The sequence below is a fragment of the Opisthocomus hoazin genome, chromosome 6 (genome assembly GCF_030867145.1).
Source record: "Opisthocomus hoazin isolate bOpiHoa1 chromosome 6, bOpiHoa1.hap1, whole genome shotgun sequence".
Classification (NCBI taxonomy): Eukaryota; Metazoa; Chordata; class Aves; order Opisthocomiformes; family Opisthocomidae; genus Opisthocomus; species Opisthocomus hoazin.
Window position 1 is genome coordinate 7,665,333 of NC_134419.1, and position 25,562 is coordinate 7,690,894.

The following is a 25,562-nucleotide window of genomic DNA, read 5'->3' on the forward strand; positions in this document are numbered from 1 at the left end:
AGCAAGAAAAATACAGGTGTACTGTATAATGTAGGCACATATATAGGCATATAATTAGGCATAATACAGGCACAGGTTTTGTATTCATTGAATCACTCTTTTTATACTCAGAAAGCAAATCTTGTTTTTCTGTCATATTCTTCTTACGTTCAGACTGAGAAGTCTTTGCTGGTCAGGCAGAGCCAGAGTTACATTTGAACTGAAATATTGTCTTGAACTTGTAGATCATTGCTGATGCCCTTAACCAGCTCAGTCCTCAGAGAGCCAACCTCGTTTTGCTGTCTGCTGCCAACGAAGGCCAGTGTCATCTCAAAGAGCGGTGGTTTGGAACACAATACAGCGTGGAAGGTAAAACAGCAGCAGAAACTTAGGGAATGGCTGATTCAGGCAGCAGAGATATTAAAAGGGTGACCACACAAAATACAAAGACACGGAAGTAAGGAAATGAAGCCACAGTGCCGAGCTGACCTTGTCGTTAAGTCAGATGCTCTGTCCTACTCAGTAATAGTTCTTTGTTGTTGGATATCAGTTGATTCCCACTCCCTAGTTTAGAACTGTTTGAGGAGGCAGGGATCCCAGCGAGCCCTCCGCTTGGCTGCCATTCAGGTCCCAAACAGGGAAAGGAACACAAACGATGAAGGACAGGGCGCGTTGGTATCTGGACTACTAATGCAGACAGGCTGGATTTACTTTGTAATAGGACTGCTACAGTCTCCTGCCAGGGGAGCTCGTAGGAAGGGCATTAGAAAGATTCATGATGAGCCAGGTGACGTTAAGAAACTCCCATCGTACTGCGAATCTTCATGGAGATAGCTAAGAGATGAGATGACTGGCCTAAGAAATAGGATAGCTTCCTGTTGAACTAAATGCATTTCATGTTTTTTTAATAGATATTGACAAGTACTGGAGTGATTTATGGGCCAGTGACTTTGTGTTAAATCAGGATTTACACCTTCCAGAAGAAAACAAATACATAGGTAAGGCACCTGAGCATGAGTGAAATCTTGCCTCAGTAATTTGCTTGGGAATTTTCTGTGGTTTAGAAACACTCTTTAATTTCCATCTGAACATCAATCTGATTTTGCAAGTTAAAAAATATGGGAGCTCTGTTCAGCTGAATTTTACTTAATATTGTTTTATTTATGAGAACTGAGTTTTTCTAAGGTGTAGACTTACAGATCATACAGCCAGAACAGAGCAGGCCGCACACGATCAGTGAGAGTTAACACAGAGCTGCCAGCACTTGAGGAGAGTAATTCTGTTTGCTTAATCCTGCTGGTTTTGAAAGTGTCTAAATACCATCTGGCTTTGTTGCCAAAACCAAATGAAAATAAACCCATAACTTGTATGCTGGATGGAATGCAGCATCACCATTTCTGCACTGCTCTGAGCCACCGTTCTGGTGTGGAACTGACAAACAGGTGTTCTTTGGGTCCAGGGAAGCATTATCGTGTATAATTTAGCAACCCGAGAGGGGAAAAATGTATTTTGTTGGTAATTTTGAAGACTTTCCTGCATGTAGCCTGGCTGTGTCTGCGAAACCCACTAACTTCTGGTTTTGGTTTGGTTTTTCTTTTCATTAGCTACTGACTTTGCTTTGAAAGTTGCTGACTGCCCTGAGACAGAATATCCAGTCAAAGCACTAAGCACACAACAAGGCTGTCTCTGGTACAGGAAGGATGATAAATTCAAAATCCCAAAAGGTAAATGCACCTTCGGGCTTTCGGAAGAATGGGAGGTCCCTGTTTTTACCAGCTGGAATTTATTGGAAGGCAAATAACCTGTGGTATTTTTCACCATTTAAACTTGGTGTTTACTGTCAGCTCTTCCGTGGTCCTTTTGATATGTTTATTAGCTACAATGAAAGAGTAGCAGGTAAACTACCTTGCAACAAAGAAACCCTGCTGATGCCTCAGGTTAAAAAAGTGAAATCCCTGAAATATATTGACTTCTGAGCATCTGGCTATGGGTGGAATTGGGCAGGCAGAGTACAGCACTGAGACAGGGGCTTGAGAATGACAGGACACGTTAATTAGGAGAGACTATGGTTTCTTCTACAGAAAGAAAAATACAGCCTGGATCTGAGACAAATGTGGAAAATATATTGCTGCTTTCAAGCAGAATGTCACAATTTTTAGTGTCTGTTAAATGGATATTTTGTGGAGTTTTCCTTTTTACTTATATTGGTCACGCCACGGGAGTTAGTATTCTGCAAAGCACAGCTTTAAGTTTGCTAATATTTGTGGTTTTAAGGAAGATTTTGGAGTGAAAAAGAAAAGATGCTTGATGATGACTTAATATAAGCAAAAATATATTCTTATAGCTGAATGACCATTTTCATTAGACTCAGATTGTGACCAAAGAAAAACCTGATGTAAATACATTTGACTTTAGAAAGCTCTCCCTTTTCATACAATAGCTCATTTAAGTTTCTTTTTCCCCACCAGGTTATGTTCGATTCCATCTGATCTCTCCGTTGATACAGCAGTCTGCAGAGAAGTGAGGATTATGTTATTTATGCTTATCTTGCAGAGTAACTTAATTACCATATCTAGTGAAAAAGCCGTGAAGAGAGATGAATTTTAAACTAAAATAGAATAAGGCTTCCTCTTTTCATGTTCTTACACTTCCCTTGTGGTCTTATCTGTAGTTCAGCGAGGTTGGTTCTGCAGCAAGTCGTTACTGTAGCCAGGAGATGCGTAGGAGTGTCATGGTGTGTTATTCCCCAGTGCAAGGGTTGGAAAAAATAATAGCAGCAGCAGTGCACATGCCAGCAGGAAGGGCTTAGAGAAGGAGCCGGTCCTGCAAAGAGCAGTCCACGGTCGTGTCCTGAACCAGCAGCTTGGGAGCCTGCAGGAGCAGGTGAAGCGACTTTCGGCAGCGTTTAGAAACCCAGCTGCTCGTTAGGCAGGCCACAAGATTACAGCTCTGCGCGTGCTGCGCTTCTGCCATTTGTAACAAATTCCACAGGGCTTTTATCACAAGCCTGCCGAGGCCTGCACAACTGATGTGCTGGGAAGGCCTTTAGAAATCTGTTTTCATCGTGGCTTTGTTGGTTTGAACTTTGAATTGGAATCCAGACAAAAATCTGAAAGCCCGGACTGCAATTTCCACATTGTATAGCCTGATTTGCGACAGCTTGTTATTATTTTTTTTATCTTGATAGATAAATAGTCATCTCATTACTCAGGTCTTCAGCATAACTGAGTCCATCCGCCCCCCATTCCTTTACACAGAGTGTAAAAATCTCTGTCATTATGCAATGCGTTGAGCATTGGCATGTTACGGTGTGCATTCCTACCTTAGAGAGAGCTTAAATCATGTGAAACTGGAATCTTATTCATTGCAAGGAATAGCTGAGTGTCAGCGTAATTTTAAAGTAGTGTTGTGTGCTTTCTGGGCAAAGGGAAACTTGCATTCTGTATTCCCAGGGTTGCTGAAAATTTTGAATCTCATTTTACTCAAGTATTTATTTCTGTTGGGGAACTTCTTGTGTGTACGATCAAACTCATTGGGCTGGATTTTTATCGTCTTTCTATTCCTTTTTATCTTTCTTTCTTTCTAACCTGCTGCCCTTTTCCCCATCCAGCATAGTTTTGTTTGATACATTCGTAAACATCCTTTCCCACAACCTTGGTGAACCAGCGTATGAAGCAGACGTCGCTCAGCTGGAATACAAGCTCGTAGCTGGAGAGCACGGCTTAGTCATTCGAGTGAAAGGATTCAATCATAAACTACCTGTAAGCACTGCTGATCTGCTGAACACTTGCATGCATGCTGCTTTGCGGTGGATGTGCTTTTTCTCGTAGCAGCTGGAGCCTGGCTGGCTGGAGCGCTGAATGTTTATGTGGGGTGTTTTAAATTGGAAAATGTGTATCTCTGTTCAGATACAGGGTGATGCATCAAATGCTTTTTCATGTGCTTACGTGTATAAAGATGTAGTTTTATTCACTTAAATAAGCTCAAATTACCGACCTTAGGCTGACTTAAGAGAAATCTTCCTTTAATTGTATCTCCATTAAGACTTTAACAGCTTTTCCTTTAGGAGGAGCTGTGAGTCTCCCCTGTGCCTTTAGCGTGTTCGAGCCTCTCCATCTATAAGCTAAGGCTGTTTGCACGCTGTCTGGGGAAGTGTGTCTGAACACGGGTTCTGTGTACAGCATGACCTCGCAGACAGGGCTTCTGCACATGCTCATTCTGGGTGCGGTTTTTCTTTGCTGGCTTGCGAAGAGCTTGCCTTACGAGGTTTGGGGGGTCCCTGTTCCCGCTCCCTAAACGCTGGCCCTGCGAGACGTGGCAAGCACAAACAAGGAGAACGCCGCCGAGCTTCCTTAGGCCTCCATCGCGAGAGCCTGACTGGAGCTTTAACGTGGCTGTCAGTCGTCTGTAATGTGAGGTTTAACAGAAGAAGCCAGAGGTGCAAATGGCATGGGCTGAGTGTTCTTTTTTAATTATGAGTGTTGCTCTGTTGTGATGTCATTGTGCTGGTTGGCTATAAAAGGAAAAACTGGAATATCTAATACAGACATGCTGGAGATACAAGCTTGGTTTGTTTCAACAGAATGTGGAAACTCCTGTTGATTTGGGATGCTGAGCTTATTTCACTCACTTTCTAAAAATGCAGTCCTTTTGAAACTGACTGTCATTTGGTATAGAATTGTTCAGTGAAGAACATCTAACAGAACTGAGGAATGTGCTTTCGTAACCCTGCACCTCTCTTATGTTGACCAAATAATGATGACTTTTTTTTATTATTATTAATTTATAAGATTAAGTTTAAATTGGGTCTTTACAAACAAGAACTTAGAACTGTTTTCTTTACAGCTTCTGTTTCAGCTCATCATCGATTACTTGTCTGACTTCAGCTTTACTCCAGCAGTTTTTGAAATGATAACAGAGCAGCTGAAGAAAACGTACTTCAACATCCTCATCAAGCCCGAGACTCTGGCCAAGTGAGTTCTGGGGGAGTGCAAAAAGTGGCTGCATAGTGATGCCTGAAATTTATGGGTATCCTCTGAAACTCACCTGAAATTGAAACAGCAGCAAATGTTGAGGTTGAGCTGAAGAGCTCGGGAATCGATGCTCTGCACTCATGGAGGCTCTTTCCGGGGTGAGCTCAGGCAGCTCTGCAGCCAGCACACCAGACACGGGGGGCAGATTGGACACCCTGTAGCCGCTGTTCTGGAGCGACCTGCAGCCAACAGCAGGCGCTGAGGGAGGGCAGGCTCAGCCCCCAGCGATGCTCCTGGGGACCATCTCCCTGTCTCCAGGGCGATCCCCAGTCAGAAACGGGCTCTTTTGTATTAAACAGCTCTCGACGGCCTGTGGTTTTGTTTTCCTTCTTGCGTTGCAGGGATGTGCGTCTCCTAATTTTAGAACACGGCAGGTGGTCCATGATAGATAAATACCAGACCCTGATGAACGGCCTTTCCATCGAGTCTCTCTCGTCCTTCGTTAAGGCTTTCAAATCACAGCTTTTTGTAGAGGGTCTCGTACAAGGAAACTTCACAAGCAGAGTAAGTACAGCTTCAGCAGCTGACGCGCTCAAACTTGTTCTTAAAATGTGCTTTGATGCCGTTGCCACAGCTCCAGCGCTCCCCTGCCCGCTGCCTGCCTCTGCCGTACCGGCAATGTGGAGGCTCGCTGGCACGGGGCAGCTTCACCTCGGACGACTTGGGAATGCTCGTCTGGGAAAGCCACTGGGGAGTCCATAGTTGCCAATTTGAACAGAGCGGGGTTTTCAGGAATTCAGATTTAAACTGTAGAGAGGGGAAAATGTGGTGGAAATACACCTGTAGCCTGTATTGCCCCTGCTGCCCCCGTTTTCTCTATTGTTTGCTGTACTGATGTATTTGATAAGGAGAAATTGCCATGCTGATGTCATGAAAGAGGAGGCTTCCCTCGGAGTACATGTCTCCTGGAAATTGGATTGCCTGCATGATTTGATCAAACCTCACTGAGGTCTGGTTATCTTCAATCTCGCTAAACACCTGCAGCATTCACCGAAGTCTTCTGCCCTGGGACTAGGTCTCATGTAGTCCTGTCAGGCTTTTTAAATCAGAGTTGTTGTGTGGCTTAGCCCTGCGTGTCCCGCGTTGCTGAGGGCCTGCGTGTGGCGTGGGAGAGAAACCACCTGTGATTACCATTTGTGCCAAGAAGTTTGTCTTAGCTGGCGGTGTTTATCGTCAAGATGTTTAAAGCCTCCTAAAGAAAACATGCTAATGTTGGGAGGTCACAGCTTGTAATGGTGGAACAGGAGGAGGTCTGAGAATCCAGTCGTGGTTTGCTGAGAGCCTTTGTTCGAAGTGCTTTTATATATTGCTGCAGCCTCCGTGTGAGCTAAGCTCCTTTCACCGTGTGGCACGTGCAACCCCCTAGCTCCTACACCAGTTACTGTTTCTCTTACTTCCTCCCATTTCCTCCACTTAAACCCCAGAGGCCTGTTCCCAGAGCTCCAGCTTCGTGCACACGAGAGGGGCCTTACCTCTTCCCGTGTGCACCCTTGGCTGCTTAATGGCTGATGCTGTTCCTCTGGCTGCTGCGTTCTCCTTCTGGAGAAGTTACAGTGCAAGGAACTGCCTGGAGATTCTGTCTGCTGTGCAGTGGGGCACAGAGGTCTCCAGAGGGACTTGGGTGAGGCGAGGGGGCAGGGACGTAGGTGCACGACAGAGCTCGGGGGGGTCACTTTCCCGAGCGATGTGCAGCGCGGTGTGGCTGTGAATTGGGGAATTAATTCTCTGCTAAATAAAACTTACATTGATGCTTTCTCTCCTAGGAAGCAAAGGATTTTCTGAATTACGTTGTTCAGTGAGTATCTCTTCATTCTTGCACCACTCGTTATGTGGAAGCTGTAATCAAGTGAAGATTCTTTTCTGGAGGGAAGGGGTCAGGGTGGGAGCGATGCAGGAATTCCCTTCCCCCCCTCCTGGATGCAGTGCTGCCGGGGTTTAGTTTGCGGGCGGTGGCCGTTCATCATGGCAGTTTAATTGGACATTGTTCTGGTTTGGGGAAGGGGAAGACAACGTCAGACTGAGCGTGTGAACGTCTGGGTGTTCTGGTGGTTTTGGGTACGAAGTGAGCGGGCGTTTGACACTTTGCTGTTTGCGCTCCCTTCAGAAAGCTCCAGTTTGCCCCTCTGGCCCACCTCTGCCCTGTTCAGTTCCGGGTGGTGGATCTGCCAAACACGCATCTGCTCTGTAAGGTGAAAACCCTCAACAAAGGTGATGCCAACTCCGAGGTGACGGTGTATTACCAGGTAATGCAACAGCGTGGTGTGTGCTGCCTGTTCCCTCCGGTAGCCGCCGAGGCTGGGGTTGTACTAATGTCGCAGTCTGGAGAGCAGTCTCTCACGTCGGCACGCGCCCTCAGCTCAGAGGCTGAGCCCAGGTGGGCTCTCGCAGCGCATGGTGGTCCCTGGAACCGACGTCTTCCCCTCCTGGCCTGGGCTAGCACTTAGCAGCGGGGTTTGTGCCTTGGTGCTGTCCTGGTGCCCTTGCCACTGATCTCATGGTCCTGGGCCAAGCCCTCCCCTCCAAGGGCCGGGGCCAGGCCCCCGCCAGAAACAAGAACTTCCCAGCTGTCCCTGCTGTGAACTGTAACGTAGCGCTGCAGGCCAGGCTGAGGTGCACGCCACAGCTGTCACCTGGGTCTGAACTGTGGCGTTTAACTCCACAAAATCACCCTGAATTCTTCATTTTCTTTCTAGTCAGGTGCCAGGAACCTAAGGGAATATACCCTCATGGAGCTGCTTGTGGTGAGTTGGTGTTTGTGTCTCCTAAGTCCTCCAAGGGTCTTCTCTGAAAACGGTGCTTGGGGCTACGATGAGGCCACGGGGCTAAGTTGTACAGAGGGGACAGCACATACCTATTGCTTGTTCTGATGAAACATCCGAGTGTTGGGGACGGGATCCCCGAACCGCTGCAGTGATGGGCGGTATGGAAGCCTGTTCTCTTAGCTACCTCCAGGTGACCGAGACCTCTCCCAGTTCAGGGGGTGCCGCTGGGAAGGCAGCGCTTCAGTTGTTCTCGCGTGTCGTGACCATGTTTCTGTGTGGAGCTCAAGGGCAGCCTGCGGGGAAGCATCGCTTCTGCGGTAACGCGTTTGTGCTCTGTTTCAGATGCACATGGAAGAGCCTTGCTTTGACTTCCTGAGAACCAAGCAGACCCTCGGGTGAGTTCCCGGTGGAGCAGGACAGCTCTGACGCACCTGCTGTTCCCTCGTATGTTTACACTGGAAACCCTTCCAGCACAGTGGCTAATTCCTTAGTTGGTGTAGTGGAAGGAGCCACACAAACACATCAAAACCAGGAGCAGCCAGTGATACAAGCTGCAACCAAGTTGCTTTTGAGTCCTGTGAGAATTGTGTCTCCTACCAGTGTGTTAACTTGGAATTACTCAGCATCAGGTTGTCCCTTCTGCCGAAATCGGCTCCCCGTTCCCCAGGGACGTGGTGGTGCATAGCAGCCTCCCTCAGAGGCACCCTCTGCCTCGGGGAACTGGAACAAGCTTTTCACAGCTCCAGGTCTGTCACTGATGAATTAGTTTGCAGGAACACAAACAGAGATACTCTGCCAAGCTTAAAAGGATTTCCTGAAAATGAGAACACTGAAGTGCAGCGATGCACGAAATAAAGGAAAGATGACTATTGAGAATTTATATCTGAGATTTTTCTTTCTGAAGTACCAACAATATTTTAACTTGTAGCATATCCTGTAACTGAAAATTTAATTGTGCTTGTGGAATTACATTATTATTTCCCCACCCCCACCCCCCTTTTTTTTTTAGCTACCACGTGTACCCCACCTGCAGGAACACTTCTGGCATTCTTGGCTTCTCGGTCACAGTAGCAACCCAGGCAACCAAATACAAGTAAGTGCGTGCTCTGTGGTTCGTGCTCATCACCAGTCCCAGGCGTGGGCCGCGGGAGGGACCCGGGGCTGCCAGCACCCATTTTGGGTGACCTTATCCCTCTGTGTCCGTGCCCACCATGTCCCCGGGCAGAGGCTCGGGCTGACGCAGTCAGGCTCTGCATGGAGGTGTCTGGATTCTGCTGACCTGGGGCTCCAGGACTCAGCTGGCCCGTCCAGCTGGGCAAAGCATCACTGTAAATGGCAGCTGTTGTTGCTGTCATGTGAATAAGAAGGAATTCAGCACAGGAAATTCATGGCAACTGGTTTTAGAAAAGTCAAGGTTAACAAGGGGGGCCAGTGGACCTTGCATGTGTTCAGGTGCTGAACACCTGAGCCTCATGGGACATAGTGAGGTATCAAACTCTGTGACCATGTTCACGTGGCGTACTTTGTGTAAGTAAGTGGTGTATTTGCACAGCATCCAGCTGACAAATTACTGATGAGAGTTGCACCTCATCTTCTGCTTGTTCAGTTAGAGCAGGTCACAGCTGACCTCTCACTTGCGAGTTCTCACCTGCTTCAGGCTGTGGAGGGTTTGTGTTTTCATGCTATGCAGGGAGCTATGCAGCAGCCCAAAGGGAGCCTCACGAGAGCAGTTCTGGCCTCAGCTTGTGCTGCTGCTGGCAGTTGTGGCACAGTGACTGGAAAGCACCGCCAAAATAAAGCAATAGCTTTAAGCTTCTTAAACTGCAGCAGTCCTGGCTGGCATAGGGAAGAGCACTCTGAAGACCAAGTAAAACGTCGTATGGCCCTTCTGAAGATGTGCTGCCCGGAGAGCTCAGGCTGTTGCCAAGTAAATCCTGCGTAGCTGCTCTTCTGGCCCAGTTTCAGCAGACAGAGCATCATGGTTGTGTCCAAAGCTGGGGCTAACTACAGGTATTATTGACGGAGTATTTGAAAAATATGCAACTTGTGCAAAAATAATACTGTTTCAGTGGAAGTTTAATTAGCACAGAGTACTGCTGCCTTTTAATTTTTCACATTTGGATGACACTTCCATTAGTGAGGTCTGTCTTATTGGTGAAGATTTTAATGTTTTAAAAACCACAATCCATCACTTCACATGCTTTTTCTTTTCTTAAAGAGACCGTCAGTATTTCTGTGCAGGGCTCCAGGCTGCGGTTGGGGTTCCTGATACAGCAGCTCGGGCACGTGTTGCTGCTGCATACAGTAAGCCTGCGTCCCCCGCAGCAGCGACTCCTCGTGCTGCTTGGTTATCTGAAGTCCCTGTGCTTGAGCAACACTTAATACAGCTGAAAATCAGAGCACTGGTTTTACTCCCCGATACCAGGGAAGATAGACAAGCTGGTGTTGGCAGATGTGTGAGCTTTTCAGGGGTGGAGGGAAGCAAGTCTGACCCAAACAGTCCTTCGTCATTTGGGGGCTGTTCTGCTGCTTTACCCCAGTATTCTGTTTTTCCTGCCTGATTTAATTATCTGTCTTTTAGTTCTGAATTGGTTGACAAGAAAATAGAGGAGTTTCTTGCTTGCTTTGAAGAGAAGATCAAGCATTTAACTGAAGATGCTTTTAGCACCCAGGTAAGGCTTGATCTTGAAAAACTCTTCAACTGCTGAATGACACCTAAACTGGAGGATTTGGTTACTGCTCTCTGGTGTATTTCTGAGGTTTTTCTGGACAAAGGACTCACTTTTAAATCCTGCCTCTTACTCCCTTCCGCAGTCAATCTCTAAACATTTGCTCTCTGGCCCTTTACAGTTAAGTTTGAAAGCAGTGAACTACCTTGTTAATGTAATTTGGGTTTTCTTTCAACTTTGGTGAATATGATGGTAAATTAAGGTAGTTTTAAAACCCTGTGAAACTAATTGTTTTTGTCTTTTCCAAATGTAGGTTACAGCTTTGATAAAACTTAAAGAATGTGAAGACTCCCACCTTGGTGAAGAAGTGGACCGGAACTGGAATGAAGTTGTGACGCAGCAGTATCTCTTCGACAGGCTGGCCCGAGAGGTCGGTGGGCGCTCGCCGTTGTTCAGGGGAACACTCGCACATTGCTTTTTGCAGCAGTTTCACATGCAAAGCTTAAAGAGGGGGAGTGATGCTACTACTGAGACACTGGTTCTAAAACTACGTGCTATTTTTAAACAGGCTCTTTTAGCTAACGGGATATAGTTTGTAGAGAAACCATGCTTATGTTTAAAATTACTTGAATCGCCACTGTGCTACTTAAACCTCATCATTCCTGTGGGTTTCAGATTGAAGCTCTGAAGTCTGTTACAAAATCAGACCTGGTCACCTGGTTCCAAGCGCACAGAAGCAACAAGAAGAAAGTGCTCAGCGTTCACGTGAGTGTCCGTCAGCTCCACATCCCTGACATCTGAAATGCCAAACATTGATAAGCTCAGCGAGCCCAGTGAGGGTGGGGTGTAAGAGCTCCATAATCTAACCTTTAATGGGGTGGCTATCCACACTACTGTTCACATTTTCTACATTTCTAATTATTGTTGTCATTTGAATTGTATTTAAGTACCTGTATTTAATTGTCAGGGCAGATGAACATTGACTGAGATCCAAATTATGGAAGCCTAGAGCCAAGTTTCTTTTCTGGTACCTTTTTTCCAGGTGGTTGGATATGGAAAGCACGAAGGGGACTTGGAGGTTACAGCTGTCTCAGAAGTACAGAACTCTTTGTCTGGTGAAATACCTCATCTTGTTTTCTTGCCCCCATCTTCTTTGATGATTGACGTTACTTCCATCAAGGACATCAAAGCTTACACATCAACTCTGAATGTTCTCCCTTACCATAAAATATTAAAATAAAATTGCCACCTTGCCGCGCAGTGATGTGTAATACAGGTGCTTTCTGCAACACAAACATTGCAAACCTATTTTTATTAAGACAGGGCTGTAGTGGTAGCTGGGATGAAGACGTCCATTCAGATACTGAGGAAGCTTTCCTCAAGAAAGTTCCCAGCCACCCTTCCTCCTTATTCTCCTTAGTTTGTTAAGAAAAGGCACAGCCCTGACTTCACGCTGGAGCAAAGGGAGAGTTCCGCCCACCACCAGAAGGATGCCACCTTCTCCTCTCCTGCTGTCCGAAGGGCTGTGCTGCGCCAGTCTGCTGTGACGGCCCTGGACTTTGTTCCGGCAGCACGGCAGCCGTTCCAGCTCCTCAGAGAAAGCGTTCTGCAGTTCCCCTGCAGGAGTCGCAGAGCGGGTGGGAGGGGAAAAAGCCTAAGGCTTCAATCTCACACTGCTGTTTTTTAGTTTTTCTGTATGTGCAACAGACAAAATAGAGATGAAACCAAATAAAAGCTAGATTTTAACTGTGGAAAGAAAAATAGTTTGATTGCTACATCTAGGTACTTAACCATTACTTAACTGCAGGCAAAAGCACAGAAATGTGAAGATGACTACCTTGCCAGCAGTGGAGGAGAGATGAAGGCTGGCTGTAGAGTCCAGAAAAATTCTGCTGTGGGTGCTACAAATTCTGCTCCTTTTGCTAGTTCATTAACTACTTCAAGAAGTAGGTTTAGCTGCAAGGATTCCAGTGGGGGGAAAAAAATATACATTTCACATAAAACAACTGATCATCACTCGGCTGAAAAAACAGTCTTGCTGCAAAGGTTTATTATTAAATAAATAAAAAGTCCATAAGATAAGTTTGAAAAATCTATTTTATGAAGCTTTAAGATGCATTGAGTAGAATTATCTATGGTTACATTTTGATCTCAAAATAACAAAGTTATTTTGGGCAAGACACTGAAATGCCAAAAGATTTGATTATCATACAGGTGGAAGATAACATTTACGTAGCATTTTCTAACAAACTGTCCCATTGAAGGAATCCTCATATTTACACATTGCAAACAGTAGCTAGATTTAAATGACGTCTTGCGGTTTGTTTCTTGTTTTTTTTAAATACTTAGGACCCAGGAATATTATGCAACCGATACCAATGCCATGGCCTTCACAGTGGTTGTACAAAGTGTTCGTGCCTCATGGCCCAGGCCCTCCCGGCGTCAGAAGCGTCAGTGACAGGGCCCCGCCAGCCCGCCGTGGAAGCCTGAGCACCAGCAGGGCAGAGGCCAGCGTACGTCGCTGCACAGCCAAGACGCTGTGCGTTTCATTTAATTGCTTATCTGCACCAGTAAGTCCAGTATCCCTGAGATAGGAACCACTGTAGCTGGAGGGGTCAGGCTCTCCAAACGGTACGTACGTGATGACTGATGACTCTCTTGGTATCAGATGTAAACTCTGCTAAGCCAAGGCTTGAACGTTTTCTGGCTTTATAACCCACCTAGTGTTTACTGGCAGCAAGTCGTTTCAATAGTGGCTCATCATAAACCCAGCATTCTCCATCTTCATGGAATAACTAGAAAAAAGAGAATAATCAGATGTAAGCTTTTTAAGACTCGGTGGAAAAGAACAAATGCTGCAGGTTAGAGGGCATTTACATGTCAAATAAAGCTCACCCTTGTTTCCCATGAGGTCTCATTCTCCTTCCTGGCTCTGGCTTCAGCTCTCTGTCTTTCTTCAAGCGCATGCTTTGCAGCTGTGGCTGCATCGATGTCTCGAATTTTTAAGTTGTAGGTTACATCTTTCCATAAGCTTAAAAAAGAAATTTGAATGGAGACTGCTTTATAGAAGCAAAGTGCTACAAGGTTGTGGAGACATCTTACTGGCTATTAGTCACTGGTACTTGTTTGAATTAAGGTAGGTCTCAGCGAAAGGGCAGAAAACCACCCCAATACATATGAAACCACAACTGCACTGCCTATTGCCAGGAATGGGGAGGCTGGAGCGGAGGTCTCTGGCCCCCCCAGAACACTTGGTACCGATGAGGATGTGACCAAGAACTATGACTCTCCTCTTCCCCGTTAACGCCCCAGCCTGCTTGCACCTTGGTTCTGTCCTGCCACAAAGGCTGACGAGGAGCACATCTGTGCAGCTACTGGATTAAACACACCACCAGCCAGACTGCATACTGCAAACCTTGGTCTAACTAAAAATACCCCAATTTGCCCGTTTAACCGAAGTTCTTACCAGCGAGACTCAAAGTCGTCTTGGTCCTCCAATTTCCTTACCTTCTTCTTAATTGTAGGCATTTTCTTGGTATCTATAAAGACAGTGTTCTCCTAGAGAGTGAGATTTAAAAAAAAAAAAAAAAAAAAATCAGGTCTTTATCTAGACTTAGAATTTATATACCCTCACACTCCAGTACGCTGGTTGTCAGAAAATACATGAAAAGTGTCATTCTCTAGATTCTGTTGTTGTTACAAAAATCAAGTTACATTAAAAGTAAATTAACAAAGTAAATTCAGGACTTCTATCCTGAATTCAGCATTCTTCTGATCATTTGGACAGCTTACAGGAGTTGCCAAAAAAACCCAACAAAACAACAACTTTTTAAGCACAATCTTCTATTTCTGATGAAAAGAAAAATAAAAGCTGCTTTACCCCTGTTGTGTATTTTGCGTACATGACATCATTCCATTCTCCTTCAATGGAGCAGAAGGGTTTCTTGTCATTAGGAGAACTAAACAGAAAGAAACGGTCATTTCTTGATTGTCGCACAGTAACTGAAAGACCCTAAAGGATCAAAACTTTCTCCTTGTTCCTGTACCAGCCCTTAAAGTGTCCATCACAGTACAGAAAAATGAGGGTTCTGTTTACAAGTGAGGAGTTTTGCACGAATGAGTTCAACTGGATAAACCTTAAAAGGAAGCGCTGTTCCAGGATAAGACAGGTCTCGCCTCAGGGCTGTATCTACATTTAAAGTTCAGGAAACTAATTACAGGATTTCAAAACAGATTTAGAGTGATAAGGTTAAGCTTAAGAAGGTTTCGCAAACTCAAAGCTTCTTCCCCAGACTACTGGGAAACACAAACACTACTTCACAAATGACGTCTATCAATGCGTGTCAAGAAGCGATTTAAAACAAAAAGTTTGGACCTCGTTTTGTCAGCACCGCTTACTGACGTCACAGCAGATCTCTGCTCTGGGCATGTGCACAGGGCCTAACCAAAACCTGCTACACCACAGGTGTAAATAAATATGTAAGAGTCTGACGCAGGGCTTTAATGACACGCACGAACAGCAGTGTTGCAAGGCTTGCTTCCTCATTTTTAGTTCTAGGAGAAATAATGACGAAGAAGTTTCGGATAATTCAGAAGTGAAAATCTAAATTCCTTTTGGTCAACAGCTGAGAACGTTTCAGAGCAGGACACGGCAGGATGCAGGCCTATGCAGGTTTCCCCTCACAAATCTTGGCTATAAAATGGCATCCCGTGATGGCTAATCATGAGCTGAGTTACCGGGTGTAGCTGTTCCACTATTTTACACTCCTGACTCGAAAAAAACACTGTCAGCATTTCACTAGAGAAAAAGTGAGATTAACTGAAGAAACCTGCTTACAAAATTTCAGCTGTAATTCTGTGCTTCTTTCCTCCATAAAATGGTTTTGTGTGGAAGACGATGGAAGCGTTGTAACCTGTCTTTGAGCAATTAATACTGCATTCTCCACCAAGTTCTATCCATGGCACAGTGAGAATAGACCTGCAATTATAAATACATGCGTATATTTATAACCTTTGAACTGATAAGTATGAACTATTACAAGGCATTAAAAACAGAAATACCAAGCAGAGCATTTACTTGCCTTCCATAACCATTAGGAAAGGTCAAAATATAGTGTTCATCATAATCTAGGCATGTGACACACCCTGTCAAAGAAAAATATAATCAGATTTTCAATACCTCCAGCAAAACCTCTACAAAGCTTTTCGTAACGATCTCCTGAAATCACTAAAACCAGGTACCATAAAAAAGGAAAGGGGAAGAGCTTTCTTTAGATGCTGAGAATGCCTCACTTCTAGAGAAGGCAGGGACAGTTGTGTTCAGGTGAAAAACTGGTCCCTAAATTATTTCAGCACACAAGGCATGCAGAAGGAATCGCCAATTCCCGGATACATAAGCTCAAATTACATAAACTCAAACATTCCTTATGTTTAATAGGATGACTTTAAATAATTTCTGCAAAAATTCTAGTTGCAGAATGTAAATTTATCTTCTGTTGTTGAATTCACACACACATACCTTGTCCTATGTTATGGACCCCAACAGACATTCCTAAGAATTTTGACTTGGTCCATATGTGAGCGTTGAACTGTATCCTCTTGCTAAAACACTCTGCGTAAAATGCTGAAACTGAAGAAAAAGGTATTAAAAATAGCAGCACATTAATACTATTGTGTTCAAATTCATTCATCAGGAAACACCTCAAAGTGCCTCATACTTATATGGCAACAGAGTTTGCAGTTTGTTTCTCACACAAACACTTTACAGAGAAAACCTTCAGCTTTTAAATTTGGAGACAAAATGTAAATCCAAGATTGAAACCAAGAGCTGACTATACTGTCGCTCCTATCCAGATGCCACCCCTATTAGCAAAGCGATTGTCAACTTACTTGGAGGATGATGAGAGACCTGCTCTGCCACAAAGGTTACGCTGCTCTTACTGACCCAAGGGACTGGTCCTTCCGAAACCGGCTCCTGCGTGACAGCAGAGAGGATTTTCATCACTGACAGTGCTTACAAAACATTGGACGCTTCCAAGAGAAGCTGTTTCCATGTTTGAAGGCTTCTAACAAAAGTATTGCAGTGATTGTAACGTATTTGTCAGTTTGGCAGTTTGATGGAGAAAACTGCTTACTGCTGAAACTACAGTGCTTCCTAAAGAACACGCAGCTTCTACTCTCTTGTTTTTAAGTATAAATGTATTTGGAGAGATGTCCCCAAGTACAACAGTTAAACCAAAAGTCATGTATAAACCCAATTACAAAGTAATATTTAAATCCACTTCATTTCTTATTAACAAATAATAGATGGCAGAAATACATTTATTTTTGCTTCTGATGAAGTCTGATACACATGCTAATAATGACAGATTATATGTATCACAAAACCATAAACCAACACTCAATTCCTGCAGCAAATCATGAAAAGTGTAATTCATCATTAGTAGCAATGAAAGCACAAATCAGTGTTGTCTTTACGTCAGCAAACAGGGGTCCAAACTTTCACTGCAGGAACGAGAAAGATGGGAGCAAACTAATGGGGGGTGGGAAGAAGAAGCAAGTGAATGGGAAAAACACGTACTTTATATCTAAACAATCACATTCAGATATACTGCACTGAGGCTATTGGAAATACCTCGCAACAGCACTTCCCACATCACCATTTGCAACTTCTCAAGGTGAGAAGCCTAAATGAGTTAAAAAAAAAAAGCCAACAAAACACAAACCCAAAACCCCCAAAACAAAAAACCCCACGCCAGGCTGTACTGCAAGTGCCAGAGCTTTTCTCTAGAATCAGTGGGGCACTGTGTTGACTACGGTTCACGTGCGTAAGTCTGAAATCCTTGAGTCTCACTGAAATTTGGGAAATGAGAGAAAAGCTCATACACTGCTAGACAATTTCAGTTTAGGAGAGTGGCACTGCTGTTACTGTGTCCTTCACTTCAGCAGACACACTCTGATAAAGTACAAAAGGAAGAGTAGTGGCCAGACACAGATGTACAATTAAAATATTATCCAAGCTCAGAATCCAAACTTCAGAAGTCTACAAAAAGATTTTAAAAGGAGAATTAAGTATACTGGAGAAACTTCACTGCCTTCTTGGCTGTAAGTGAGGAAAAGAAACCCCACTGTTAAAAACACAAGGGTTTAGACAAATTATAACCAAAAAAAAAAAAAAAAAAAAAAAAAAAATGGAAAGAAAGAAATTTATACTCAGTGCTATGAAACAGTTAGGAAAAAAGAGAACATTTTCAGTATGTCAGAGAGTTCTTATAAAACTAATAGCTCAAATCTTACTAGGCAAGATATTTAAAACTTCTGTCTACAGAAAAGGAGGAAGGAGCGGGGGAAATGAGTTAAGAAATTGCCATAATTGCAATCAATTTTCCTACTTAATCATAGCATAAGCCATTTCAGTCAGTAAATTAATAAAGCTTTGAGAATTACTTGCATGCATTCTAGGCACCAAAAACATACCACAGAAACTAACCATATCATCTTCACCTTCAGTGCCTGGTAATACCCAGTGACATCGGAAGATCTCGCCCAAAATGGGATTGTAAGGCTTTTTAGCAACTGACCCTTTTCTTCCTGCATGAAAAGCTGAGAGGTACCATTTAACCACCTGAACCATTCGTTCCTTTGGATCCTTCTGGTCACTAATGCTAGAAGAACCAAAAGAGAGAAAAGAAGGACAGGCAAAATTAAATACAAGCAGCTACAAGCAGCTACCTTAAATACAGGAAAGCTTTTGGGATGTTTGGTTGTTTTACAACTAGAAGCTTGACTACTTCAACTATTTTTCAAGTTTACATCAACACCCAAGCAATATTCTTCAAAACTACCAACTTACTTCTGGCAGCCCCCAAGGGCCATAAGCAGTATCAGAACCAGTTAATGCTCTACTTTAAAAATCAAATACCTGACAAATAAGTCTGGATGTGCAAAAAAGTCAGCATACATTTCCAACAGTGATCTTCTTTCCAGGATAAAAGTTGGAAGAACCACCTGCGTGAAGAAAAACAACTCTTGCAGACCAAGATAATTCAATATCCTGCTCAAAAGCAAACGGTAAACAGCACACAAAGCACCCACGGCTTCGTGTGCCTGTAAGCTGATTGTGTTCTCCAAGTTACCAATGTGTTCTGACATATGCAGGCCAGCTGGCATCTTCTGTAAAAACAAAGATCTAAGAGGAACTGTCTCTTGTCTTACGCATATTCTAGTCGCACTTACGAGCATATCCATCTACATGGCTGACCTTATCAAAAGCTGTTCTTAATTACAGCAACACTGATTATTTCATTTTGTCTACATGCACACTGTCAATTTTCAGCTGTAGTCAAGATCCCATTCCATGTAGTTACATCCTCTCATGGGCCTCTATCAAAGATGAAGGTTCATCTCTTCCCTGCTACTTTTCTTTCCCAGCAGCAGATGCAGGTTCCATTCTTGCGCATCTGTTACCTGCTTCAGTGTGGTACAGACCACTGTTAAAAGCACTGTCGATTGCTGTTGCTGACTTTGAAGTGATGCAAACAAGATGCATGCTCATCATGCTTCTTGGCAGCTTAATTTGAGATCAGTAATTTTCAACTATTCCAGGAGTTCCCAAAGCAGACACATTTTAGATCTGTTGCTATTCAGACTGCCAGAAACCTTCCATAGTTTGCTTATGAGCTGCTAGCTATTTCTTCAGAAAAGTTTTATCTTTTTATTGTCGATTGCAAGCTCCAGACTGGACGGTTAAAGTCATCCACTTAAGGGAACTAATGATAGGATTGATCTCTCCTACTCTTTTTCAGTCTGGAATTACTTGTTTAAATTTAACCAAGCTGCCTAAAAAGATCAACGTCTTCAGGACATTGTTCATTCAACCTTAAGACAGACACCCACATGAATCACATTCACAAAAAATCCAGCTCTTTACTTGCCAGACCTACACATAGCATTTTAGAAATACACAAGCAACTTACTCAACAAGACCCCAATTAGGCAAAGCATTTCACTATATGCTTAATTCCCCCTTTTATTTTATTCATGTCTCATTGAATGTTACCATACATTGGCATCTTGTAGATCTCTGTTCTAGGAAGCTAACGATAGGAGAAATATTACTACTGCATGGAGAAACATTACTACTGCATACAGCATTCCTCTTAGCCCAGCTTCAAGGCACTTCAAGGATCAGGTTCAAAGAGAACAAACAGCTACTTTCCATAGCCAACTATTTTCCCAGATTTTAGCAGTTGGATATATTTATTCTGCAGCCGTTTTCCCCCTCCTAGTAACAACTCCAATTCAAAAAATTTAAAAAAACCCAAAAAACCCCACAGGCTAAAGAGATTATAGCTTAACTAGCTATTAGAACAGATGTACAGTTAAATTATTACCTTAACATTGAACTGATTTACACAGAGTTCAGGGTTTACCCCCCCTCCCTTCCCCAGGAACAATCAGTAAGCTTACCTTTGTTAGATCCATTCCTAATCTAACTTGTGACAATAGATGCATAATAACACTCTTGTGTTCTTCCACTGATTCTCCTTCCCCATCATCATCTCGATCATCAGGAGGATCGAAGAGATCTAGAAAGACCAAATTGCTTTTGTTTTTCTCTAAACCTTCAAAGACAGGCTGTATTTAATTGGCATATATATTAGCTGTCAAAAAGGTCTTATTTACAAGACTAAGGTTTTTAAATCCTACAACTCAAAAATCTTCCAGTAGTAAAGAAACAGTAGATAAACCATTTTCCGTAAGTATCTTGTCATATATATATGATCATAGATACACTGACACATTTTACACGTGGCTTAATAATCAAGGGCTCCTTACTGAAAGTTCACGCAGCCCACTTACCAGCGTCATTTGTCCCATTCGACATGGAAGAATTGAGGGACTCTGTGGTGTCCGGACGCTTCAGACTACTGCCTGTGCTGCTCCGAGTCAGGACTGCAGCAGACCCTGAAGAACTAAAGAAGAGTAATAAATTCTCACAATTCCCAATGAACTAAGGCAGACCAAATTACTACAATTTCATATACATAGACAAGGAGTTTACTGACAGACATCAATATATGTGCTGCACTGTAATTCACAGAAAACTTCTAGCGGACTGCAGCTGAACAAATGGGAAAGCCTGCAGTCTAAGATAGTAACACCTGCAAGCATAAAACAGCTGATTAATTCCTCTTTGAAATGTATAACACCTCTTAAAATCAATTTTCTGATTCATATGAGGAGTAAATAGAGATTTTGGGGAAAGGCAGTCAACTTCAAAAAGTTTCTTCTAGTAAATGTGAGAGAGAACTGGCAATTTACCAAAGGCTGCAACAAATGCCTGGGAAATACATGGTTGTCTCCAATAGTATCTCTGAGTGGGTGGCTTCCCAAGTTTGGTTTATGCTGGAGTTTTGTCAACATTTATACCTGGTGGACCGGGAAGGAGTGGAGGAGCAAACTGCATCCTTCCCAGATGACTGTGCTGGGAAGAGGGTAATCTTTTTCTGTTACACAGAGTGGCCTTTTTGCCTGCCCCATTTTTTTTTTTTAAGCCAATGTGGCTTATTCACTTATTTAGCTTAACTAGCTTCTACAAGCAGACAAGCCATGCCCTTGTAGATAAAAACTGCATTCAGCACGCACCGCCTACTTTCAGCTACTTACTCCATACATCGCTTTGGGGAAGAACTGCTCTGATAGAATTCATCAGCATCGTAGAACTCATCCTCACTGCTTGAGTAAGAAAAATCTGGGACTGTATTTGGAGACAGGTTGACATGGCTTGGAGACGTGAGACTGCTGCTAGGTGCTGACTGCCCACTTCCTATGGAGTATTAAAAATTACAGACTTAACAAAATCAAACAAATTATTTCAAAATCCACCAGTTCTAACTTATTAGTAGGATTGTTCAAATCAATGAGGACTAATGCAAACTCAGAAGGTATGATATCTTACAAAATTAGAAGCAGTAAGTAGTCAGGTTCATGCTCAGTTTCATTTAACAGATAACAAAAGAAAGGTCACAAGGAAAATCAAGAACACAGAACAACAGTAAAAGACATGTTTTCCCCAAAGTTGTCAATTAAAGGCAAAATAACAATACTGAAAACTTATATAGATTCATAGTATGATTAGTGTTGGAAGAGATCTCTGGAAGTCATCTGGTCTACTCCCCACACAAGGCCCAGATAAATTCAAAATAAGACCAGTTTGTTCAAAATCACATCTAGTCAGGCTTTAAATATCTTCCAAGATGAAGATTCCATAATCTTTCTGGGGAACCTATTTCCAAGTCTGATCACCCTCATTATGAAAACAAAATATTTTCTAATATCTACTTGATATTTGCCTTCCTAAAATTTGTGTTGACTGCCTCAGCCTTTTGCTGTGTATCTCCAAGCAGAGCCCAGTCATCCCTTCTTTATACCCTTCCAATAGCTGGCAGAAGACAGCAGTAACATCCCTCTTCAGCTTTATCTTCCCAAGGCTGAACAAACCCAGCTCTGTCAGCCTCTAAGCACGTCACGGGCCTCAGCTTCCTAATCTTGGTGGTCCATGTGTTTGTCCTGTGGAACCCAAAACTATGCATAGCACTCAGGATGTGGTCTCACAGACCCCAAGTAGAGCTGAACAATCAGTTCTCTTGATCTGCTCCCTACGCTCTCACTAATCCAGCCTGGTATGCGGCAAGGCCTTCATCACCACAAGGGCACGCTGCCGACTCATGTTCCACTTGTTGCTCACCAGGACCCCTGGCTCCTCTTCTGCCAAGTTGCAGTTAACCCCATGCAACAGGGCAGGCTGAGGACCATGCCCATCGTAGCAGGGTAGATGACTTTGTGTTTGCCTTCATCAGAGTTCATGAGGTTTCCATCAGTTCATGTTCCCAGCCGGCCACAGCCCCTCTGAATGGCAGCCCTGTCCTATCCTTTGTTCTCCCCAGTCTGGCAAGGTCTGTGTCTAGGCTACCTGAGACGTTAAGTAGTACTGGACCCAGCACCAACCCCTGAGAAACACCAGTACTTGGTTGCCATTTGGACCTCATACAGCTGATCACAAGCCTTGGGCCTGGCAGTCCAGCCAGTTATCACTCAACTTGTATTCTACTTACCTAAAACATCTTTTTCCCAATTTAGCTACAAATATATTTGTGACAAAATCTAATTAATGAAAGGTTGGAATCAATCTTCATGGTCTCCTCCAACCTAAACAACTCTATGATTCTATGACTAGAGTTTCTAAATTGGATTTCATGAATCCTGTCTCACCACTAACCCGTTTTTCAAAAGAGTCACAGCAATGAACACAAACCAGGTTAACACTGACACGAACCTTTTGTGGAAGCCTGTGTCAGGACAGAGGTTATTAAGCAAGCTAAGGTATCTACACAAACAACAACCATCAGAAACTAACTAGAAGATGAGAAGCATAGAGTAAGACTGAAAAAAGGAACTTTCTGGCAGGAGAAAAAGCCAGCAGTGGTATCCTTCATTTTTAAAATTGGGCAAATACTGTTTAACACACATATTAGTGTTCTGAGAAGGAAGGGGAGTAGTGAAGTAACAACCACATCATTCATATACAAGCTTACAAAATAACCTGGGAGGGAACTGAGACAGTTTTAGCATGATTGGACAATATAATCAATACAACTAATCAGGAAGTAACAGTCAACGTAGACAGATAATAAAAATGTTAAGCATGTAGCCATAGTTTAAAAAAAAATACTTAAAAATATCATAGGAATTGTAAACAGCTTACTATAGCAATTTCACGTATATTATAGCAACTTCCACTTCAAAACATCTACTGTAGTTTTAAAAAGCCCAATGAGTGCTATTATTTAAGGGGGAAGAGGATGGAATCAACGGATTAAAAACACAATGGCCACACACGATGTATTAACTGCAAAGTTCTTGTGCTGATTACTGCAAGATTGCAATGATGGAGACATAAAAGCAAGCTGGTAATACTCCTGTGTATTATGTATACATGGGGGGAGAAAGAGCAGAATAATTGTTTTTAACACAACACTGAATACGTCTTGACTAACAGCGAGATATAGGCCAATACAATGTTGTCTTAATAGCTAATTACATTAGGTTACAGACAGGTATATATTCAGGTTTTGTTTCTTGTATTTTAATACGACAGTTACACAGAAATGTACCTGTACTATTCGGTGTTGGAGTCTGATTTCCAAGCGATGCTACTACAGGTCCCACTGGCAAAGATGAGGGTCGCTGCTCTGACTTGCACAACTGGGCAGGTTCTAGAGAATATTTTTACATGTTAAACCCAAAATTCACGTTTAAATATGAGAATTATACTTTTGTTGGGAAGGCGATTCCACATTATTTCAGTTCACCTTCAAAAATGAACTCCTTTTCTATAAAAGACAGAAAAACGCATTTCCGACACTGCCATCTTTTCTATTATTAATCAAAGAAGGCATTTTAAAAAGTTGTAGTTATTTAGCTAGAAAGCATTTATCTTTTCTGAAAATTATGGGTTTATTTATTTTAAGAAAGTATATTAGAAATGTAAGCTAGTAACACAGAGCAAGCAAAATACACCAGCGCACCCACAGAACTAGCGGCAGATTTACCCGATGGCTGAGGAAGCTCCATGCCCCCCCGCTCCTCTCCCTTCCTTTGCACCACCGTGGTGTGCGAGCACCACCAAGTGCAGCGTGCACCTGTACTGCGGACGTGACACAGAAGCTATCCACCATCACGCGGCCCCTCCACCTAGACTGCAGCTGCATCCTGCTCTGCTCATGAACATTTCTACTGAGGTTCTTTCTGTACGCCATACCTGGAGGTATAACGGCTTGGGAAGGCATTGTGCTGATCACTGACTGTTCCAAAGGACTGGGCTGATATACTGCGTCAACTGGGTTTATAGTGCTCTGCGACAAAAGAAAGACAAGCACATTTTTTTCTCAATGAAAAAAAAAAAACCACGCATAGATAACAAGAACATTGTGAGCACAAGAAATGCCCAAATGCAAGGTAGCAAATTCCTGAGAGAGAAAGTAAAACACAAATTTGACAGCTAAGGACACGAGAAATACTTTCAAAGCGGTAATACTTAAATTCTTTACACAGATTTCGCACTAAACTGAATTTGCTACAGATTTGAGTTGTCCTATAAAGAATTCTTATTTCAAGTTCTAGCTTCTGGTATTCTTTCCAATGTCCATTAATAAATATTGCAAAGACTGGAAAGTTAAGACACAAATTATCTGGCAAAAATTAGGATAGGTAATCTGTATTTTTAAAATATTTTTTTTTCAAAAATTAATTTGTCCAGACCATAGTAAATCAACCCATAAATTAAAACAAGAATCATCAGCATGCTTACAGCCATGAAGTGGCTTTGTTGCCAAAATTGTTTCCAATGCAAGCTGACAGTTTTCAGTGCATCTCCAGCACAGGACATTTCAATCCGCTTATGAACGTGGGCACTTGGAAAATGAAGCACCAATTCAACTCGACACTCACAAAAGTCACTGACTGCAGTATATGTTCTTGGCTTTTATACAACAAGCCTCTTGGAAATCTAAATTGCAATGTCTTTTAATCCAAACTAGCATGATTTCGCCTTGCTTCACTGGCCTGTAATTTGGTTATCTAAGCATTGTTCATTACATATGTTTACACACAACAGCCAGAACTTCTACATTGTTCTGGGTTGTTAACTGGATAAGAGGCACGTAAAACTCTTTTCCAAACATCTTGCAATTTAAAACCACTGATCCGTGTCAGAACTGTGAAAAATCTTTGCCTCAATTTGCCAGGAAATCTTGCTACTGTGCTGAAGTTGAAGAATATCATGCACAGAAAAGTCACACAATACCGAGTCCTACTTTAAAAACAGTTCCACTTTTAAAAAAGGTAGATGAGCTTTGCCTTTAAATTTATTCTTCTTTCTAGATCAATATTTAAAACAGAAGAGAGTCTCCAACTGTTCTTCCCTCTTTTTAGTCTATTAATTTCTAGTTGCATGCAGACTGAGGGAAACGGGGTCATTTTAACTTTCCTCTTCCCATTTTCCTACAAAAGGAAGACTTCCTTCTTGTCTCCTTTCCTGGTTAACTGTGATTCTGAAT

General features: G+C 43.0%; 2 protein-coding genes across 5 annotated transcripts in view; one reads left to right on the forward strand and one right to left on the reverse strand.

Annotated features, from left to right (window-relative positions):
- Positions 1-11,703, forward strand: part of NRDC (nardilysin convertase) — a 29,929-nt gene extending 18,226 nt beyond the window's left edge. Inside the window, exons 16-31 of the mRNA XM_075424496.1 lie at positions 225-348; positions 891-977; positions 1,584-1,703; positions 2,448-2,499; positions 3,590-3,740; positions 4,825-4,952; positions 5,354-5,516; positions 6,776-6,807; positions 7,117-7,255; positions 7,706-7,753; positions 8,117-8,169; positions 8,784-8,867; positions 10,356-10,446; positions 10,757-10,873; positions 11,119-11,208; positions 11,486-11,703. Of these exons, the coding sequence (XP_075280611.1) occupies positions 225-348; positions 891-977; positions 1,584-1,703; positions 2,448-2,499; positions 3,590-3,740; positions 4,825-4,952; positions 5,354-5,516; positions 6,776-6,807; positions 7,117-7,255; positions 7,706-7,753; positions 8,117-8,169; positions 8,784-8,867; positions 10,356-10,446; positions 10,757-10,873; positions 11,119-11,208; positions 11,486-11,683 (1,677 nt within the window). The 3' untranslated portion in view covers positions 11,684-11,703. The remainder of the gene's footprint in view (positions 1-224; positions 349-890; positions 978-1,583; positions 1,704-2,447; positions 2,500-3,589; positions 3,741-4,824; positions 4,953-5,353; positions 5,517-6,775; positions 6,808-7,116; positions 7,256-7,705; positions 7,754-8,116; positions 8,170-8,783; positions 8,868-10,355; positions 10,447-10,756; positions 10,874-11,118; positions 11,209-11,485) is intronic.
- Positions 11,704-12,522: 819 nt separating this feature from the next.
- OSBPL9 (oxysterol binding protein like 9) overlaps positions 12,523-25,562 on the reverse strand; it is a 66,448-nt gene continuing 53,408 nt past the window's right edge. For all 4 annotated transcript variants that reach the window (XM_075424505.1, XM_075424504.1, XM_075424503.1 and 1 more), the window contains 15 exons: positions 24,266-24,359; positions 23,619-23,720; positions 21,112-21,271; positions 20,305-20,417; positions 19,912-20,030; positions 18,365-18,450; positions 17,933-18,107; positions 16,333-16,417; positions 15,962-16,072; positions 15,525-15,588; positions 15,281-15,421; positions 14,324-14,402; positions 13,910-14,001; positions 13,339-13,474; positions 12,523-13,238 (listed from right to left, as the gene is read on the reverse strand). In XM_075424505.1, coding sequence (XP_075280620.1) covers positions 13,164-13,238; positions 13,339-13,474; positions 13,910-14,001; positions 14,324-14,402; positions 15,281-15,421; positions 15,525-15,588; positions 15,962-16,072; positions 16,333-16,417; positions 17,933-18,107; positions 18,365-18,450; positions 19,912-20,030; positions 20,305-20,417; positions 21,112-21,271; positions 23,619-23,720; positions 24,266-24,359 — 1,632 coding nt within the window. In that variant the 3' untranslated portion in view covers positions 12,523-13,163. The remainder of the gene's footprint in view (positions 13,239-13,338; positions 13,475-13,909; positions 14,002-14,323; positions 14,403-15,280; positions 15,422-15,524; positions 15,589-15,961; positions 16,073-16,332; positions 16,418-17,932; positions 18,108-18,364; positions 18,451-19,911; positions 20,031-20,304; positions 20,418-21,111; positions 21,272-23,618; positions 23,721-24,265; positions 24,360-25,562) is intronic.